Genomic DNA, 20,961 nt, shown 5'->3' on the forward strand with positions numbered 1-20,961 from the left:
TCATGCGGGAGGGGGGAGCGGGGAGGGAGGGGAAAAATGAGGACCTAATGTCGGGGGTTTAAATGGAGAGAAAATGTTTTGAGAAACGATGTACAAATGCACTTTACACAATTGATGTGTGTATGGATTGGGATAACAGTTGTATGAGCCCCTAATAAAATGTTTAAAAAAAAATCACAATTTCCACTCTTTTTCATAAATACTGGGTAAGAAGTTCTGGGGTTCTAGAAACCTGCGCTCCCTAAAATTACTCGAGGTGATCCAGATACACAAGAGCCAATGAGAATGGGAAAGAACTTAGTAATGCATGCTCTATGTTGCATTTCATCCTGAAAACAATGCAAAACATAGGGTTATTGTGTTATTTGTAAGATTATAAATCTGCTGCTGAGGGAAAAAGATACATGATGTCTCTATGGACTCAGAAAGCACTGGTGGCATAGTGGGTTGCACATGGGGCTGGTAACGGCAAGGTCAGCAGTTGGAATCCACAGCAGCACGGCAGGAGCCAGAAGAACCTTTCTACTGCTGTGAAGAGTGGTAGTCTTTGAAACCCACAGGGCCAGTTCCACTCTGTCCCACTGGGTCACTGTGAGTGGGAATCATCTCCGTGGCAGTGAATTTGAGTTGTTGTTTTTAATAAATGACGTCAGAGCAGTTGGGCTGCTAACCACAAGGTCAGTAGTTTGATCCCACAGCAGTTCTGTTGGGGAAGGATGAGACTTTCTGATTTCATAAAGATTTGCAGCCTTGGAAACCACCAGTTTCCAAGCAGTTCGACTCTTTCCTATAAGGTCACCATGAATAGAAATCGAGGTTAATATGAAATCAGAGAAGACTTAAATAGTTTTTACAATATTTTTCAGACTATAAAATGACTTTAACTGTTGTCTCTATCCTAATCTCCAGACTGACAGTATCTCATGAGCAATTCTCTCTCTCTTTGTCTCTCTCTTTGGCTCCATTCTAGCACCACCCAGAAGTGTGCTTATGAAATTAGCCCCCCTAAATCCAGGAGGGAATTGGAGATATAAATCTAAGTTGAGCCTCAATCCATTTAAGAACATGCGTTCATATTGTAGAGTGATCAGATATAATGCTTACAATAATTCCTCACTGATCAAAGAAAGGGTGTAAATTCCTGGGTTATTCTGGCATTGATGGCTCTGGGAAAACGTATGCTTTACATATTTAACAGAGAGAGGCTTTGCTCTTGAATATATCATTCCTTCAGTTTTGACTTCAAAAGCATTACAGTTCTATATTGGGGGAAATAATGGGATTATATGTTGCCCTTGCTCTGTGAATTTATCTCCTATTCTTATTATTCATGGATCTATGATATAAAATTGGCCTTATTTGTCTTCCTTTCTTTCTTCTTTCATTTGCTCCTTCCTTTCAGGTCCCCTCCCTTCCTCCGTTCCCTTCTTCTCCCCCTCTACCACCCCCTTCTTTCCCTTTTAAAGAAAGCCTGCTCATTAAAAGTGCTTGAAATATTTAGGGTTTCTAAACTTGTAGGAAAAAAGTAAGATTTCGAAACTTGGTCAATGTGTCTAATATCATAATATTTACTAGAATTAGGATTTTCAATGACAGAAAATATTGCAGCCCAAATGTTTTAACTCTTAATTACCATGATTCTTAGTTTCTCTCTCATGACCTAAAGTCCCTAAAGCACAGATACAAACATCCTAGTTGCTTCTTGCTTGTTACTCTGAGAATATTAAGAGGTCTTCAAATAAAACATTCTTTGAGCAAATTTTAATTCAGAATGAGATTTGGGGGTAGGGAATCTGCAACAGGGAACTGAGTGACTGGAGAAGGTCAGGTGATTTCTGTCGAAATCATTTTTGCTCATTGAATTAGTTTATTGTGCCAACCTGGTTGATAAACACATGGGTTTAATTGAAGGGTAGAGGGATAAATGGCTATGTGAGCCTTCGCCTTTCTAGTTCTTAGGTCTCTTGCTTTCTGATGGGCGGACCAGGGTGCAGGTGCCTTAGCCAGTTTCCTGCTTTAGCTGGCAAGGCTCACTTCCTGCAAGACATCCCTGAGGAGAAGCCACATGGACCTACCCCGATGCAGCCCTGGGTGATGGAGCACCCGTGTGGAGACCCCTAGCAGCACTGAGAAGCTTACACATTCACTGACTCGGCTTTCCTCCTGCAGTCCGCGTCATTGCATCTGTTTTGTGAGATGGAGGAGGACTTTGTGGATTGGTGTTGGACATATGGGTTAATGTTGGACTTGTGGACTTGGTCAGCACCGGGTTGGGATGCTTTCTTGATGTGCACTTAACCTTTATATAAAACTCTCTTATACATGAGTTCCTGTGGATTTGTTTCTCTAAAGTACCCTGACTAACACACTCATACAAACCCATTGCCATCTCGTCCAGTCTAACTGATAGTGACCCTAAAATGGGTTTCCAAGGACAGACATCTTTACAGGATAGCCTCATCTTTCTTCCACGGAGTGACTGGTAGATTTAAACCACTGACCTTGTGGTTTGCCGTCCAATGCTTACTAAAAAGCAGCACCATGGCTCATTTACTTCATGAACTTCACATATGGCTTTTTAAAAACAACAGAGTTCCAGAATGAGGCACGCAGTTGGAAACAACTTCACCATTTTCCATTGGCTAGATTGTTTTCAAGTCATATGTTAGGCTCCTTTATGAACCTGGGTTTCTTTCCATGTTTTAATTTGTAATATTGAATTAATAGAGGATTACAAGTGCATCGGAATTGTACCTAATAAACCTGCTTCTCCAACTGAGGCAAGAAGTTACATGGGAATACCGGGGTGTATTTGAAGCCATAGAGTACACAGTTAAGACCTTGACTACAGGTTGAAAATATGGGCAGTTTGGACATACCCCTCAGCATCTCAGTAGACAGACCTGACCATCTGCTTCTGAAAGGGCAGCATTTGAGAATCCTATCCTGTTGTTAGGTGCCATCAAATCAGTGCCAACTCACAGTGCCCCTTTACATGACAGATGGAAACACTGCCTGTTCTTGTGCTGTGCTCCGATTCTTCCTACGTGAACCCTTTGCTGCAGTCACCGCAACAATTCGTCTCCTTGAGGACATGTCTCCCTTTTGCTGGCCCTCCAGTTTACCAAGCATGATGCCTGACTCCAGGGCCAGGTCTCTCCTGACCACATATCCAAAGCATATAAGACGGATTCTTGCCATCCTTGCCTCTAAGGAGCATTCTGGTCCTACTAATTCCAAGAAAGGTCTGTTTTCCCTTTAGCAGCCCATGCATGGTGATTTCAAGACCCATCACCAGCACCACACTTCAAAGGCCTTCTGACAGCCCTACAGAGCAATTGTACTCAACTAGATGGTGACTGAGAACAAGTGCTTGAGGACATCGTGCCAAATATATTAGGAGATTTGTATTGAAAGCTTATTTATTGTTTTATATTAGAGAAAGAAGCACAGGCCTATAGGTACAGGATGAAAAATTTTACATTTTCCAATTTGTTTGAAGTCATAGTTTTAAATAAACGTGAAGATTAAACCATTTAAATCAACACCTTACTATTTCTAAACAGTGACAAGCTCCCATGAGTCTCTGCCTTCTCCTCTCTTAGGGATTGCATGCTTATGACAGCACCGTGGAGAAATGCGCTGGAAAAAGAAGCAAGTTACTGATTTTGCACTAGAGGGAAGGCAGTCTTTAAATATGAGGTTGGAAATACAGCTCACCAAGATTGAAGTCTGAAGTTCCCTTCTTGTTTCAGAAACTGCTGAGGCGTTATGCTAGTCCCCTTATTTCTGAAGGGAGTCTGTTTTGAATGCGTCTGCTTTTAGCCTGGCCTTTCTCTGTAGTATATGGTCATTGGGGAAACAAACATTTTGATTCTAATTATAACTTCTGAGTGTGCCAGGCAAAAGCTAAGTTAGTCCGTAATGAGAAACAGATCCCTTGGTTATTAAACTGGACAGCAGTTTGGAAGAGCCACATTCAGAAGATGTTCTCTGGGGAGGGAAAGATAGGACAAAAGGGACATGCAAATGGTGCAGAATATCAATTTCCTGTCTTCTTCAAGGCATTCCTGACTAGAAATGGGAAATCGATCTCAGAAGAGAGAACAAGAATTTTACCTCCTTGATTTTATGCCTCTCTGTTGGTTACATATTCTGACTTCAAGGCCATTGGTTTTTCAAATCTTCTTACAACAGAAATTTATCGTCAAGCCTTCTCTTACCCAGAAGGCTTAAGCATGACAAGACAATGGTAGAACAGTTCTGACTGAAGTCCACTGCGGGGTGGGGTGGGGTAAGTTGGGCATGTCTTTGTTTCCTCCTCTTTGCTCCCATCTCAAAACCATGAACACTCTGAGCTAGGTGTCCCTGCAAGCAAAGCTTGAAATTCATGACATTGAAAATACACTAGTGATCATAGAAATGGATCTCTGGAGGGGGTGTTGCTTATGGTGAGAAGAAACGACGCTGGAACTGGAAAAATGAAAACCAACTCAGCATTTATAAGTGCTGTACACGTCAGTATATTATGTACCCTTCTCTAAGCTTCAGTATTTTACTCTGTAAAATAAGGTTGATAATAGTATTCTAATTGTGTTAATAGACAATGAAGTAGGATTATGTAGGCAGTACACGTCACATATTTCAGCACAAGCTAAATGCTTGAGAGCTAATGTGATCACGGTTTCTATTACTGACATTGCTATCAATATTAACATTATCCTTTTACAAAGCTATCAGAAGTCGCTGCCTTAAGGTGTCTGCTGGGAAAGACTCGCAGGTATGAGAACTGTGATCCTTAGTGATGTCTGCCACAGAGATGTGTTAGAGGGAATTACAACTTTGGGGTCTATCACTGCCAACTTAACTTTAAGAGCACATCTTTTGCCTTCCTCCCACCTTCCTCAGCAATGAGGTGTACCAGTATGGATGGAGAATAAAATGGAGCTCTCAAGAACATATTCTAGAACCATCACAGTTGCCAAAATGTGGTTAGTGGAATAATATAAGCAGTATCTTCCTCTCGGAGACTAAGGTTTACATTTCAGTGTGATTTGGTGGCACGATCAGGAGGCCGGTCAAGCACAAATGGCACATGGGAGTGAGGAGACAATGGAACAGGCTCAGGACCGATGGTTGTATAAGAAGATTTTAGCCTTTGTATATATAACTAATATGGTAGGAGGTCACCTCAACTTTAGAAGGCCAAATAAAATCAGTCCTACCAGACTTGGCAGAAAGAGAAACGTACATGGGCAGCAGTCACTGGTTATCCTGGTATGGCACAAAGGTTCTGCCCTGGACTGCTAACAGAAAGATTGATGACTCAAATCCACCCAGGAGTCCTGAGGAAGTAGGCCTAGTGATATGCTTTCCAAGAGGTGGTAGCCAAGAAAACCTCATGTCAAGTTTTACTTTGAACCACATTGAGTCACCATGCGTCAGAATCGACTTGATGACAAGCGGATTAGGTTTTAGTTTAGCTCATTACAGCCAGGGCAAAGACCACGAATTGGGGCTGAAGCTCCAGGGCGTAGTAAAATGTGTTCATTTTCCTCCTTCCACATATTATTTCGGATTCAAATCCTGGGCCAAAAGATCACACGACAGAGATAAAGAGATGCAAATTCAAGCCAGTCCCCTTAACACAACAATATGTATGCCATCCCAATTCGTGGGCAAGGGATTCGTTTAATCAAAATCTAGAAGTCATTGAGATGGAAGTATACTCATGAACACAAAAGTAGAGATCTAGAGGGGCAATTGAAAAGGACAGAGTGGGTTAGGTGTTACACTAAGACTTCTTATACACTTAAATTTATTTCATTATTTTAACATACTTGGCCCTGTGTTCTTTAGCAATAAAAATGTGAAATGAATGATGAGCCTGTGATTTTAGGACCGAGAACAGGAATGCTTGCTAAACCGCATTCCAGTACACTGGATGCATACTTTTGAGTCCCAGTCAGGTCAATCACTCCATTCTGCTGGCATGGATGATTGCACTACCTGGGACATGGTGACATAAGACACCAGAGCACGAGAAGAAATGATGTCTACTAACCTATGTTCCCCAACCTCGGTTCATGTCTAATGCTGCTTTCCAAACCTCCCCTTTCTTTATAAAAAAAAGCCACCTCGCTTCTCCTCTTCTCCTCTGGGGAGGCAGTTGGAGGAGAAGTCCTTCTGCCTCCTCATGTTGATGATTCTCATAATATAATTAGGAGAATTTTAGCTCTGCTTCAGTTGGATGCAGAGGCCCGACTTTTTCCAGTTATACAATCCCCACCTCCTCTTTAGCTGACCAAGTGCCAGGCCCAGTACTTATCATAAATCCTTAGAGGCAAGCCAAAACTCCAGTGTGGTTTCTGACCTGCTGTGACTACTGCCTCTTATCATAGTTGAAGGAAGTGTATAGCCTTGGTATGAGACAGAGATCATTATAAAGTCAATTAGGGCGTACATTAAGGTTAAAATGTAGTGTCATTTGATTTCCTTTTGATCCATTTTAAAGTTGTTTCAGTTTTTTAAAAAAGTGAGCAGAAACATGTGGATTAAGCCTCTAGCGAATCCCCTCTGACTATAGATCAGAGATGTGACTGGCCTTACTGGCATGCAAAAGGAATTGATTGGAAAGTTGATCATGGCAGATGCAGGTAGGTTAACATTTAACATCTTATCATTTGATCTCCTTTTTGATCCATTTTAAATTTGTTCTACTTTTTAACAGCCTCTGCTTTCTTTTCTATTAAGGTTTACTTTGTATTTGTTGTTAGGTTTTTTGTGTGTGTTTCTTGTAAGATGTTTTTTCTGTCTATGAAATCTAGGCCAGGTAAATCTATAGAGACAGTCATTGGATTAATGGTTCCTGGGGGTTAGGGCAGAGAAGATTGGGGAGAAATAAGGAGCTATGAACGATGAATACAAGAATGAAGGAAAAGTTCTCAAGCTGATGTGGTAATTGTACAACTCTTCTTGATGTGATTGAACTATTGAATTGTATATGGGAATGATATCTCCACAAAACTGCTAAAAAAGGAAAAAAATGTTTTTTTAAAAGGACAGTCTTGAAAACCCACTGGAGTGTGGTCTTTGTGCACAGGGTGGTGATGAGTCAGCACCAACTTTACAACAACAACCGTAACCAGCTGGGGAACAATGGTGGTCATCAGGAATGGCCGCAGGTCATACTCATGGGCTACTGATGAGTGGACACAGGGGCCATTCATTACTCATCTCAAGATTATTCTGGCAAAATGTGTGTGTCCTTTGATGGCTTATATTTTTCATTCATTTGTTTTCATTTCTACTTTTCCAGCACTTCCCTACCCATCCTGACCTTCTACTCAACTCAATATCACAACTTCATGATTTTATTCCTGCCTGTTTAGGCCAGTGGAGTTAATTTAATGCTTCAATTTAATTAAAGGCTCACAACTGTCTGCCATCTAAGAATCTCTTAGGAGAACTGGGGCCTTGCACTCATCTAAAATGTATCCAACTGATGGGACAAGTTCATCTAAAGTTACCATCTGCCTGACACTGCACTCATTAATTACAGGCAAGTTAATTGACATATCAGTGACAGAAAAGTGGTATAATACTTCTGACAGAGCTACCTTCCCAGAAAAGCAACCTGACTTGACTCCTTCCAGTGCATCGCTGCTGATACAGTGATCAAGGCTAAATGTCATTACCCTTTTAGAAAGATTTATACTTATTTGTTTACCGTTAAAACTCTCACTTAAGTCACTTCCTCGCTCTGGTAACTAGACAGAATTTACAAGAACTCAACCATGATTTAGGGAACCAGAGCCCCTCCCCTTACTATGAAATGAGGTTGATGTCACGAGGGGGATACATGTTCCTTAGCCACACGTCCTTCAGGGTGCAAACTGGGCGTTTGAAGCACTCATCCAACTCAGAAATCATTTCTCCACTAAATGATGTTCCATAATACAGCATGTTTGTCAAATAGAGCTGTGAACTGTGTGCATGTAAGCATCTGTATATTGAGATCCTATCATTTTGTAGGCATTTCCTTAGACTATTTGAGTATGAAGAATTTTTGAGATAGTGGATTACATGGATTTCCTTTGGCAATATTCTCACAGCCATTCCCAAATGGCTATGCATAGATGTTGTTGACTTTAAGTCACATTGACATCTCTTGAGCACACTGCGCTAGTCATGTTCTCATATCACTCCCTTTGCTCTTCTCTGTGACTGGGGTATTTCCTCCCCAGAGATCTAGATATACACTCTTCTGAGAAACTTTATTCAGTGCTTCCTCCCCTGCTATAGAATTCTATCTCAAAACTTCCCCAAAACCACTTATCTCTGCATTTTGTTAAGCCATAACTGACGTGTCTTCCATGTCACATACACATTTAGCATGCTTATTGTCCATCTCCTCTATAAGACTAAGTCTTGCTTCATCACTATTGTGTCCGCAGCACCTAGGCCCATGCCAGATACAGAGTGGGCTCAATCATGAATCAATTCTATGAATGAGAATCCAAGGAGACCTTGTGGGGGTGTGGGATAAGGTGTGTACTGTTAACTGCATGTTTGGTGCTTCAAAAGGAAGACAACATTGTCTGTTCTTATAGTGTCTCAAGAACCTTATATAAGGTAATTATGAGTTAGAATGTACTTTCTAGAAATACTGCTTTGCTTTTGTTTGCTTGTTTTGGTGTCATCACTATAAAATATCTACTTAGTAGCTCAAGAGGTGGTGAAAACTAAAAATCAACCATGTCGTCAAAAAGAGAGGAGCATTATAGGGAGCATTGACTAAGAACTAAACAAAACCCAAGCCATCGGAAGCCTCAAAGCTTTTCCCTTGAACTCCTGTGTCCCTTTGTGACTGACTGGTTTCTGACTGACTAGAGAAATTTCATTTAAAAAGATAAAGCAATATCTTCCTAATTCTGGCACTAAGTTGGTTGGGTGTACCAACATGGTCTTGAGCAAAAGCCAGGAACTCTGTTACTCACACATTTCTTCTGGGATGAGGTGTTATAGCTCCTAGGGCATCAATATTTGAATCTGAAAATGGTGACAATTTGGCTTTCCTCACCAAGTTGTTATGAGAAAAGATGAAATAAGATAAACTATTTGAATGAATTTTCTTTTAAGCAGCAATACAGGAGACAACAATATTGGGAGATGTTTTCCACCTTTCCAATCAAGCCGCTCTCTCCTCTTGGAGGACCATTGGCCATTGGGTATCCTCAGCTCAGCTCTACTTACTGTGGCCAGAAGGGAATCCAAAAAGCTCCCTGAAAAGACAGCACCTGTGGAAAAGGAGGTGCTCAGATGCAGGTTCGTTCCTCGAAGGCTTCCTTGTATTCCACCAAGCTGTTCAATAAGGTGAATGTTGGAAGGATTTCCTACAAGGCAAAGAGGCAAAAAGGGAAGGCAAATCAGTGACCTTAAGAATTTCAGAGTTGCTCTGTAAGTTAGTGCAAGAGTGACCACTTGATCAGAAGATTTGATCCCTACATTGAGGTCTCTGTGGGTTCTAACCCCACTTCAGCCCATGTATGCCCCAAATACTATTCTCCCCAAAAGATGTGTGTCCCTCTTGGTGTCCCATATCATTAAAAGGGCATTCTTATATCTCAGACAGTTTATCCAGTATCCAGATAGATATATTATTTCTAATCATTTTTATGTATATGCATATATATTTATATGCACACTTGTCTGTTAGTCATACTGTTGTGGCTTGTGTGTTGCTATGATGCTAGAAGCTATCTCAATGTTTTCACCCAAAATGAACAGGTTTCAGCAAAGCTTCCAGACTAAGCAGATTTCAAAGATCCACTGACAAGAAAAGATCCATAATTGTATCCATTCCAAAGAAAGGTAAACCAACAGAACACACAAAGTATAGAACAGTATCATTAATATCATATGCAAATAAAATTTTGCTGAAGATTACTCAACAATAGTTGCAGCCATATATTGACAGCCAGACATGCATGCTGGACTCAGAAGATGCTGTGGGACAAGGGATATCTTTGCTGGTATCAGGTGGATCCTGGCTGAAAGCAGATACTACTAGAAAGATGTTTACTTGTGTTTTGTTGACTTTGCAAAGGTATTTACCTGTGTGGACTATAAAAAACTATCGACAGTCTTGAGAAAAATGGGAATTTCAGAGCATGGACATGGATCAAGGGACAGTTGTGCAAACAGAACACGGAAATGTTGTGTGGTATGATAAAAAGAGAAAAGATGGAAGTGACCAAGGTTTGCTTCTTGTTTGGATCCACAATCCATGCTCATGGAAGCAGCAATCAAGAGATCAAATGGTGCACTGCATTAGGTCAATCAATTGCACAAGACCTCTTTAAACTGTTGAAAAGTGAAGATACTACTTTGAAAACTAGGTGCACCTGACCCAAGCCATGGTATTTTCAATCACCTCATATGCATGTGAAAGTTGGACATTGAATAAGGTAGATGGGAACAAAAGAATTGGTGCATTTGAATTGTGGTGCTGACAAAGACTATTGACAGTACTGTGAACTGACAAACGATGAAGCAAATCTATCTGGGAAGGACAGCCCGAATGCTCCTTAGAAGCTAGGATGATAAGACTTCATCTCGAGTATTTTGGAGATGTTATCCCTGTACAAGGACATCATGCATGGTGAAGCAGAGGGGAAGAGGAAATAGAGGAAGACCCTTGACAAGATGGACGGACGCACAAGAACAGTTGTGAGAATGGCTGTAGTAGTGTTTTGTTTTGTTGTCATAGGATCACTCCTATTATATTGGAATTAGCACAATGGCATCTAACAACAAAATATGTATATCTATTATATGAAATAATTATTACATATAAATAGTATATATTTTTTAATCTTCCAAACCAGGATACTTTTGGAAATATGTGTACAAGTACAATAGTACTTTTACTGTTACAATAGGCCTAAGTATGGCTATCTGGTTACTCCAGTCACGGTGATTTTTCATACTGTGTATGCGTAGGAGCCCTGCTGGTACAATGGTTAAGCAGATAACTACAGACTGAAAGGTTGACAGTTAAAACTCACCCAGTGGCTTTACAGGAGAAAGACCTGGAGATCTGGTCCCCCAAATCACAGCCTAGGAAGCCATATAGGGCATCTCTACTCTGCCACATTGGATTGCTGTGAGTCAAAATTGACTATGGTACCTAATAAAATGCTGTAGGTAACTTGGTATTTTCTTAAGTTCCTAGAACTATCTGGACCTAAAATTAGTTAAACCAGTGCCTATCAAAATGTATACATATACATATCATCTATAACAATGCAGTTTGACTCAGTAGGTCTAAGGTGGGATCTAGTAGCGTTTCCAACAAGCTACTAGATGCTATTCAATCATGGACTACATTTTGTGTATCAAATACTTAGAAGCTAGTACTATAGTGCCTAAATTACCATTAGCATATGTATTCTGGAATGAGGCTACAACGCTGACCTCTGTGGGTAACCTCTGAAGTGAATAACAGCTAGTGTTTTTGGTAATGTGAGCCCTGGCTGCCTTTTCCTGGACACTCTCCTTCAGAGACATTTGCATAGAGAAAAACCCGGAAGATCAAGTTCAAGATCCCCAGGACAGTAAACGGAATGTATGCTTCCTGTCCATTATAAAGGTACTGGTTTTCTTAACATGGGTTCCTCTTCTATAAAACAACCTGTTCGGGGTGCAGGTGTCATTGATCCCTATTCATATCACCTTATGGCAGTGGTTCTCAACTTTCCTCATGCTGTGACCCTTTCAGACAGTTCCTCATGTTGTGGTGACCCACCAACCATAAAATTATTTTTGTTGCTACTTCATAACTGTCATTTTGCTACTGTTATGAATCGGGTGACCCCTGTGAAAGAGTCATTTGACCCTCAAAGGGGTCACGACACACAAGTTGAACTGCTGCCTTATGGGAACTCGGTTCAGGAGACGAGCACCAAGTATAATGATACTCTGGCTTCTGTTATTGCAGTGGATAATAAACGATCTTTTATCTATGACTTGGTGGTCTTGTGTTTTTGCAAACATGGAAAAGACAGTGGCAGGTTAAATTGAGAGTTTAAAAGTAGGATGATATTTCACACTCTTCTTAGTTTTGAACAATGATTTTCCAGATCCACACAAATCAAATAAACACACAATTCAGAACAGATTTGTTACTAAGATTGGCTACTCCCTAATTCCTAAAGTTATTCCTTAGTAAATTTAGGAAAAAATGATGTACCAATAATTTTAGTGAATCATTTTCTTCTAAGTACAGTAATATATTTATAAAATCTGTATCAGCCATGCAATTCACCTTTCTCTCCTTGCCCTGCTATCCATCAATACACATACACAAATATGCACACAGGCATCCACACAGCCCATGAGCTAACGTCCCAATCTTGTGTGGCATCACAAACCAATGTCGTCAGCATTCCTAGCCACTTTCTTGCAGGTCACCATACATTCTGTACCCAAATGTGACAGTTGGGCCTGACATTCTTATGTCAATGTGACTTTCCCTGGAAGCCAGAGAAACGAAGCAATATGGGGAGGGCATGGCTTTTTAGGTTAATATGACAGACTTACTAGAGTAATATGACAAGCACAACTAGTACCCACCCATCACAAGTATAGAAGCTTTAACAAAATCTATAAGTTCCTCAAGGGTGAAGCTGGGTGGTCTACCAAGCACCCTCATTTACAATCTTGTTCTAATTATCACTCTGTGTATATACACACCTCAGGACTAGGAAGCAGATCAAAATAGAGATAAACATTTTAAAAAATAGAAATTCCAGCTGAGGGCAGAAACGCAGTTACAAACCAGACATTGTGCGGCCAGAATGACAGGGTCTGTGATCTCCAAAACTCACATGAATGATCCCCTGCTCAACAATCCAGGGCAGCAGGATTATCTCCTTGTGTGTGACAGAGCAGCGCCCATATCATAGAGTGCTCGCACTCAATGATTCCTTTCCTGGTTTCTTTTTTTGTTTTTTTTTTGCCTGGTTTATTTCTAAGACTTAAATTCTATTCGTCTAGTTTGGTATAAATCCTTAGCTCTATTGTTATTGTTATTGTCTTCTAATCCATTCTAATTCATCGTAACCCCTTGTGTGTACAGCACAATTGTTCTGTAGGTTTTCCAAGATTGTGGATTTAAAGTCTGTAACCAGGCTTGCCTAACATGGAACCTGTGGATAAGTTCCCACAGCAAATCTCGTGGCTGGTAGTTTAGATTTTAACTGTTTGCACCACCGAGTAATTTCTCTAGATAATGAAATGTCCACTAAGCATTTTGTCCTGGTTGTCGTGAAATTACTGTACTCTGGTGGCTCATGTGTTTCTGTGCTGATGGAAGCTATGCCATTGGTATTTCAAATACCAGCACGGTTACCCAGGGTGAGCAGATTTATGGGTGAATTTCTAGGCTAAAAACACACTAGGAAAAGGAGATGGGTGGTCCGTATCTGAGGGCTCAGCCACTAAAGACCCAAAGAATGGCAGGGAATATTATCTGGCACAGTGCCAAAAGATCAGTCCCTCGATTGGAAGGCACTGGAACTATAATGAGGAAGTAGTGGCTCCTCGAAACGGAGTTGACCTTAATGATGTGGATGGAGTGCAGCATTGAGGCCCGATGTTTCCTGATGCACACGACTCAAAATGAGAAGAAACCGTTGGAAACATCCATTACTAATTTTGGTAGTTAGGTTTTGTGTCAACTTGTCTGGGTCAGTATTCTCAGTGGTTTGGCAATTGAAGCCTAATAATCCCCCATGATATGACCTAACAAAATATAATCAGCTCCATAATTGGATTTACTTTGAACAGTCAAGCCGTTGTAAGAAGATTAAATTAGAAACACCAGCAAGGTTCCACTGGGAGGGATAGTTTGCACTTCTTGGCAACAAGAATGCCAGCTTAAAAAAATAAGTGAACTCGGGTTTCTTTTCTTTTTTTAAATTCTCAAAGATTTAATTTTGTTTGGACCCACAATCAACATCCATGGCAGTGACAGTCAAGAAATCAAATGATGTACTGCATTGGGCAAAACCATTGTACAGTATCTTTTTAAAAAAAATCATTTTGGGGGGGGGCTCATACAACTCTTACCACAATCCATACATACATCCATTGTGTCAAGCACACTTGTACATTTGTTGCCATCATCATTCTGAAAACATTCACTTTCTACTTCAGCCCCTGGTATCAGCTCCTCATTTTTCCCCTCCCTCCCTGCTCCCTCCTTCCTCATGAACCCTTGAGAATTTATAAATTATTATTATTTTGTCATGTCTTACACTATCTGATGTCTCCCTTCACCCACTTTTCATATATTTATATTTTACATATAACTTCCTCCCTGGTCCATCCCCCAGGGAGGAAGTTATATGTAGATCCTTGTAATCAGTTCCCCCTTTCTACCGCACCTTCCCTCCAACCTCCCAGTATCACCTTTCCCACCACTGGTCCTGTGCTTCTTCCATGTAGACTTGCTGCTTCACTGTTGAATGGTGGTTTGTGTAACCTCAAGCCTTTAAGACCCAGACACTATATATTTTAATAGCTGGGCACCATCCGTCTTCTTCACCATATTTGCTTATGAATCCATTTTGTCTTCAGCGATTGTGTCAGGAGGGTGAACATCTCAGACTTACTACACAGTCACAGTGGGAAAAATAGCATGGTACTGGCATAATGACAGATGCACAAACCAATGGAAAGGAATAGAAAACCCAGAAATAAATCCAACAGCATATAGACAACTGATCTTCAACCAGGGCCCCAAAAGCATGAGGTGGGAGGGCAACACCCTATTTAACAAGTGGTGCTGGAAACAATGGGAATCCACATGTAAAAAAAAATGAAACAAGATGTCTACTTCACCCCATTCACAAGAACAAATTCAAGGTGGATCACTGACCTAGAAATAAAACCCTGCAACATCAGGACCATTAGCGAAGGAATCGGAACAAACCTAAGAACCTTGGCCCAGGGAACACAAAGGCTAACTGCAATAGGGCAGGGGAACCTGAAATCAGCAAGTGGGATTTACTAAGGATAAAACACCTGTGTGCATCAAAAGATTTTACCAAGAGAGTAACAAGGCAACCCACAGACTGGGAGAGGATTTATAGCAAGAACACAACAGACAAAGGGCTTATTATGAAAATCTACAATATCCTCCTTGCCTGCAAAAAGAGGAAAACAGTTAACCCTTTGAAGAAGTGGGGGGGAAAAAAACTGAACAGAAGTTTCAGTAGTAAGGAAACGTGGATGGTCACTGAACATATGAGAAAAGGCTCCCGTTCATTAGTTCATTAGCCATCAGAGAAATGCAAATCAAAACTACCATGAGATACCATCCAACACCTTTGAAGCTAGCCCAAATCATAAAATCGGAGAGCAACAAACGTTGAAGGGCATGTGGTGAGGCAGAAACTCTCCTACATTGCTGGTGGTCTTGTAGATATGTACAGCCACTCTGGAAAGTGATCTGGTGATACTTTAAAAAGATGGAACTTGAGCTGCCTTATGACCCAGCTATCCCTCTACTGGGCATATACCCAGAAGAGGTAAGAAATAAACCACGAGTAGTTGTATGCACTCCAATGTTTATTGTAACATAATTCACAATCGCAGATCTGGAAATAATCCAAATTTCCATCGGTAGATGAGTGGATCAGCAAACTCTAGCACATACACACCATGGAGTACTATGCATCACTAAAACGCACTGAGAACATGAAATCCATCTTTTCATGGGAAGAGTTGGAGGAAATTATGCTAAACGAAGTCAGCACGGTAGGTCTAGAAGAGAAGCCACCTATATCATAACATTTGGGTTGAGATACAGGGAATAATTGGGAGGAGGTTGGACCAAACCCAAGGAGGATATGTTGTTCCAACACAATAATGGGAAAAGGCGGGAGGGGGGGAGAAAAGGGGGACTGAAAGTGAAATGATGACGGAGGGAGCAGGGCACTAATCCACCCAGGGGGAGAGTACTGGTCTTGTCTCCACAGAATCGGGAGTGGGCACGCAGACCCTACCATGATGCACCAAATCATGAGGACAGCGTGGCCACGTGGAAGAATGCATGGAAAGAGAGAGCTACCGGGCTGGTCCCAACCAGAGTCAAACGGACCCCCTCCCTAGAAGTGGGTGTGGCGGAGAGTGGCACTGAACCTGCAGGTTGTGGAGAGGGGCCAGCATACCACACCCACACGGAGGCCCGTGGGCCGGAGGAAGAAGAGGAAGACAGAGCCTGACTGGACCCCAGGCTGGCGGCCCAGAAGATGATGTTCCTGCGGGGAGCTAATGGGACACAGAGGGGACTGGGAAACACAACAGCACGTGTCACGCTGTCCCCTTCCTGGAGCAGACTGTGACAGAGGACATTTCTGGGGTCACATGGTGGGGAGGCAGTGCGGTCTGAACCTCCCAAAACGGAGCGAACCAAGAAGGGAGCACACCAGATCAGCAGCTGGAGAAAGGCAGAGCTACGAAGCCCCTGAGGAGCCCCAAGGGGGCTCCAGGCCGGGAGGGGCAGCTCCTGGATAGTCATGAAGGCCAGAGAGCAGACCCGGCATTTTTGTATATTTCTTCTCTTTCTTTCTTTTTTTGTTAATTTTAATTTTTTATTTCTTTGATATTTTCATTTTTTTTAAATCAGTTTGGGCTTTCATAGTCGGTGTACTTACCTATATAGGATAGGCACGGGAGGCATGCCCGAAGAGAGACCAATGGTCCCAGGGAGACCTGAGAGGTGAGGGTAGTAGGGCAGGGATGGGGGGGGGCGCAGGCTGCACCATGGACAGGGGAACAACTGGGCTGTTGGAGTCAATAACAGGAGGAGATAGGTATATGAGGTTGGATGGTGGTGGCTGTCGAAGTAACAGCACTCTAGCTAAGAGGAGGTACCAAGGGTGGAAATTAGGGGAAAGTGACAGTGGGGCAGGAGGAAGGTAAAAAGAAACAGAAGAATGACCAAGGAAGCAAAGCAATGGATAGAGGTATAAACATAGCGGTGTACATATGTAAATACATTAATCTACAGTACACTGAGGTAGGGGATGGACTTTGGGCCTCTGCTCATACCCTCCCTGAATACAAGAACACTTTGTTCTAACCAATCAGACTCGGGTTTCTTAAAGTCGGAGAGCCGCCATGCTTGCTGACAGATTCCCCTTTCTCATGGATCAGTGGCACCAGCCACTTCTGTGAGCCCTGCTCATTTCCAACACAGCCAATTTCCCCTGGTCCCTGAGGCAACCCAGTCAACCAAGCCTCTTACTTCACTCACCTCGGGGTATTCTGGTGGACAGAAGGCAGCTGTGCACAGACATAATCAGTACCCAAGCTTCACTTTTCACCATTTTGTTTTCCTTTCACCCTCCTTTCTTGCTTTATTATCTGGTGCCCTCTCCTCCAACCCTACCCCCCACCACACACATGTCTGAACTCAGCCATGCAGCACACATGTGCACATAGAATCCTGATCTACAAGACAAAAACTTATTTTTTGGAAGGATTAACAAAATTTACAAACCATTGAAGAACTTAACAAAGAAAGAGATGATGCAAACATCTAGAATTAGAAATGAAAAGGGTGACATCACAACAAATTTAAATGAAAGAAACAAATAATAACACAGTACTAGGAAAGACTATACTCCCACAAGTTTGATGGTCTAGAACAAATGGAGAAATGCCTAGTAGTACATCAATTACCAAATTAATGCAGATGATTATGGAAAACCTGAACAGATTCTACAGCAAAAGAAGCATTAGAGAATGTCAACAAGAAACTTCCAACCAAGAAAAGCCCAGTTCCAGATGGCTACACAGAACTCTGCCAGACATTCAAGGAAGAGCTGGCACTAATTCTATACTATTCCAGAATATAGAAGAGGACAGATGAGTTAGTTAATTGTGCCAGCCTGGCCGATAATCACATGTGGGGCTGGTTGAAAGGCGGAGGGATAAATGGGTGGTGAAGCCTCGCCTTTCTAGTTCTCGGGTCTCTTGTTTTCTGATGGTTGCACCTGGTGCAGCTGCCTTAGCAGTTCCCTGCTTCAGCTTGCAAGATTGACTTCCTACAAGACATCTCCAAGGAGAAGCCGCATGGATCTATCCCGATGCAGCCCTGGGTGCTGGAGCAACCATGTGGAGACCCCTGCTAGTGCTGAGATGCTTATTCGTTTACCGACTCAGCTTTCCTCCTGCAGTCGGCATCATTGCCTCTGTTTTGTGAGGTGGAGGAATTTGTGGACTGGTGTTGAGTTAATAGGTTAATGTTGGACTTGCAGGCTTGGGCAGCATTGGGTTGGGATGTTTTCGTGATGCACCTTTTATTTACATAAAACTCTCTCTTATACATGAGTTGCTGTGGATTTGTTTCTCCAAAGTACCCAGACTAATACAACAGAAAACACCCAAACTCATCCTATGAAGAAACATAATCCTGTTACCAAAACCAAGCAAAGACCCAACAAAGAAAAAATTACAGACCAATATCCTTCATGAACAGAGATGCAAAACTTCTCAGCAAAATTCTGGCTTATAGAATCCAACAATTCATCAAGAAAATAATTCACATGGGCAAGTGCGAATCATTCCAGGGATGCAAGGGTGGTTCCACATTCAAAAAACAATCAATGTAATCCACCATGTAAACAAAATAAAGAACAAAACCCAGATGATCATGTCAATAGATGCAGAAAACACACACTAGTAATCCAATGCTGATTACAAGTAAAAGTACTCAATAAAATGTGAATAGAGGGGAAATCACTACACATGATAAAGACAATATATGACAATCCAATGACCAACAACACTCTCAATAGGAAAAAACTGAAAATATTTTTTTTCTGAAAAGGGGAACTAGACAAGAGTGCCCCTTATCACTACTCTTATACAACACCATACTGGAAGACTTAAAGCCATTAAACAAAGAAATCAAGGGGATGCAATTTGAAAAAGAAGTAGTGTAGCTCTTGCTATTTGTAGATGATATGATTTTATAGAGAGAGAACCCCAAGGAGTCCACAAGAAGGCTGTTGGAAACAATGGAGAGATTTGGTAAGGTAGCAGGATACAAAATTAACTAGCATAAAGCAATCATATTCTTTTATTCCAGTGAAGAGAGCTGTGAAAAAGACAGGTAGGGGGGCGGGATTTACAATAGCTGCACAAAAGATAATATACCTAGAAATAAACTTAACCAAAGAAACAGAGACCAGTACCAAGAAAACTATAGAACATTATTACAGGAAACCAAAAGAGACCTACACAGATGTGAGAATATCCTTTGTTCATGGATAGGAAAAGTTAATGTTATGGAAATGTCCTTATTACCTAATGCAATCTAAAAATACAGCACAATTTTGATGATCTTTGAATTGGTTAAAAATGTGTCAGAAGCACATAACTGTATCTTTGGCCTTTCCTCCTTTTTCTCGTCAAGTACTCTCAGTTACTAATCCCAGTATATCACCTAGTGTCCCACCAATAACCTTTAAAATGCATACAGACATCAATCTTTAACCTTCCCTGCTCTACTTTCTTCTCCCAGAGTCCCTTGTATATAGAAAGGCTTCATGCAAGTTTAGTTTCTATAAGTTTTTAGTGAGAAGCAATATTGTGTTTTCTCTTCAAGGAGTATTTGTATTTCTTAAGATTATCACTTTGGTATGGATGGGTTGAGAGAGATAGCTGGCACACCAAGAACCTGCAGGTGAAAACTTCCTTAAATTTTGTACCCTAGAGCCTCACTTGCCTTGCCCTAATCTTGACCCTGGTATCACCACAGGAAAGCCAGGTACCTGACCTAGTAACCCATGATGGGGTAGATAAAGTTGCATGAATAAATACTTTCTAATACAGTAGTCTACAAATTCATGTCCCTTCCTATGGGAGATAACTTCCAATAAATAATTCCATGACTGGTCGACTTCTCTTAGTAATTGGATGAATAGAGAAGGTAGATGTTGATCTTCTATCCAGACATACAAATTTACCATCAACTAGAAGATGCCACCAACCATTAAAAGGTCATTTCTTTTTGGGCTCCCTTCTGGGTCCTCAATCCTTTGACTATGAGTCTAAAGAGAACCTGGGGACATCAATTGTGTCTCACACAATTTCTTTCTTCTTTTTGGAGAACACAACTTACTCAGTTCAGTTAGAATCGGGATTCTTCGTTCTTTTAAGTTCTTCTGATCTCCAGTCAAGTTATTTTCCAACCCTGCTGTGGACAACAACAAAGAGGGAGAGGTGAGAAACGCAGCTTCTTGCAGAACTTCAGAAGGATTCACAAGCACATCATGGAGTTCGGGCCTCTAGCTCTGCAATATTGCTCCCACGCACAAATCCCCGATCCTTTTCTATATTTAGAAGAAACAAAGAAGGGTTTGGACCTCCTCAGCAAATTCTTTTGAAAAACATGTGGTGCATGTGTGTGTGTTTAGTTTCTATATGGCACTTCAAATGAATTACAAAAAGGGAAAGCTCTCCCAGGAGTTGCTTATTGACATCATAACTAAAATATGATTATTCTCCATGGAGTAGTCGTGCTGGGTAATGGCTCTTTAAGGCTCTGCCTCAAGCCATGTCAATTTGTTTATAAAACTTTTAGAAAGCTGTAAATAAATAGGTGGGGCTGTTCCACGGGTGCGTTTGGAGACATTCCAGCGAGCTTCTGCCTATCTGCTGTGCTCGCAGGGCTGAGGCAATGCCCATGGCAGCTTGCTTCTGGGTGAGACAAATTCCATTCACTCTGGTTAACCGCCCACTATGTGGGATGTGCGGGGAGTAATAACTCCTTAAAGACTGGGCTGGAAGGGAATGCAACATGGGGTTCTTGAGCTCTGTGTCCAGTTTGTAGGCAGATTGTCCTCTTGCTTCAGAAAATACAACTTTTGAATTCGACACACA

General features: G+C 41.5%; 1 protein-coding gene across 1 annotated transcript in view; it reads right to left on the bottom strand.

The window, feature by feature from the left end:
* KCNU1 (potassium calcium-activated channel subfamily U member 1) overlaps positions 1-20,961 on the bottom strand; it is a 193,909-nt gene that overhangs the window by 8,979 nt on the left and 163,969 nt on the right. Inside the window, exons 23-24 of the mRNA XM_045286870.1 lie at positions 20,201-20,275; positions 9,256-9,395 (exon numbers count right to left, since the gene is read on the bottom strand). Coding sequence (XP_045142805.1) covers positions 9,256-9,395; positions 20,201-20,275 — 215 coding nt within the window. The remainder of the gene's footprint in view (positions 1-9,255; positions 9,396-20,200; positions 20,276-20,961) is intronic.

The sequence above is a fragment of the Echinops telfairi genome, unplaced genomic scaffold (assembly GCF_000313985.2).
Source record: "Echinops telfairi isolate 266 unplaced genomic scaffold, ASM31398v2 ScPeMD7_9;HRSCAF=40, whole genome shotgun sequence".
Lineage (NCBI taxonomy): Eukaryota > Metazoa > Chordata > Mammalia > Afrosoricida > Tenrecidae > Echinops > Echinops telfairi.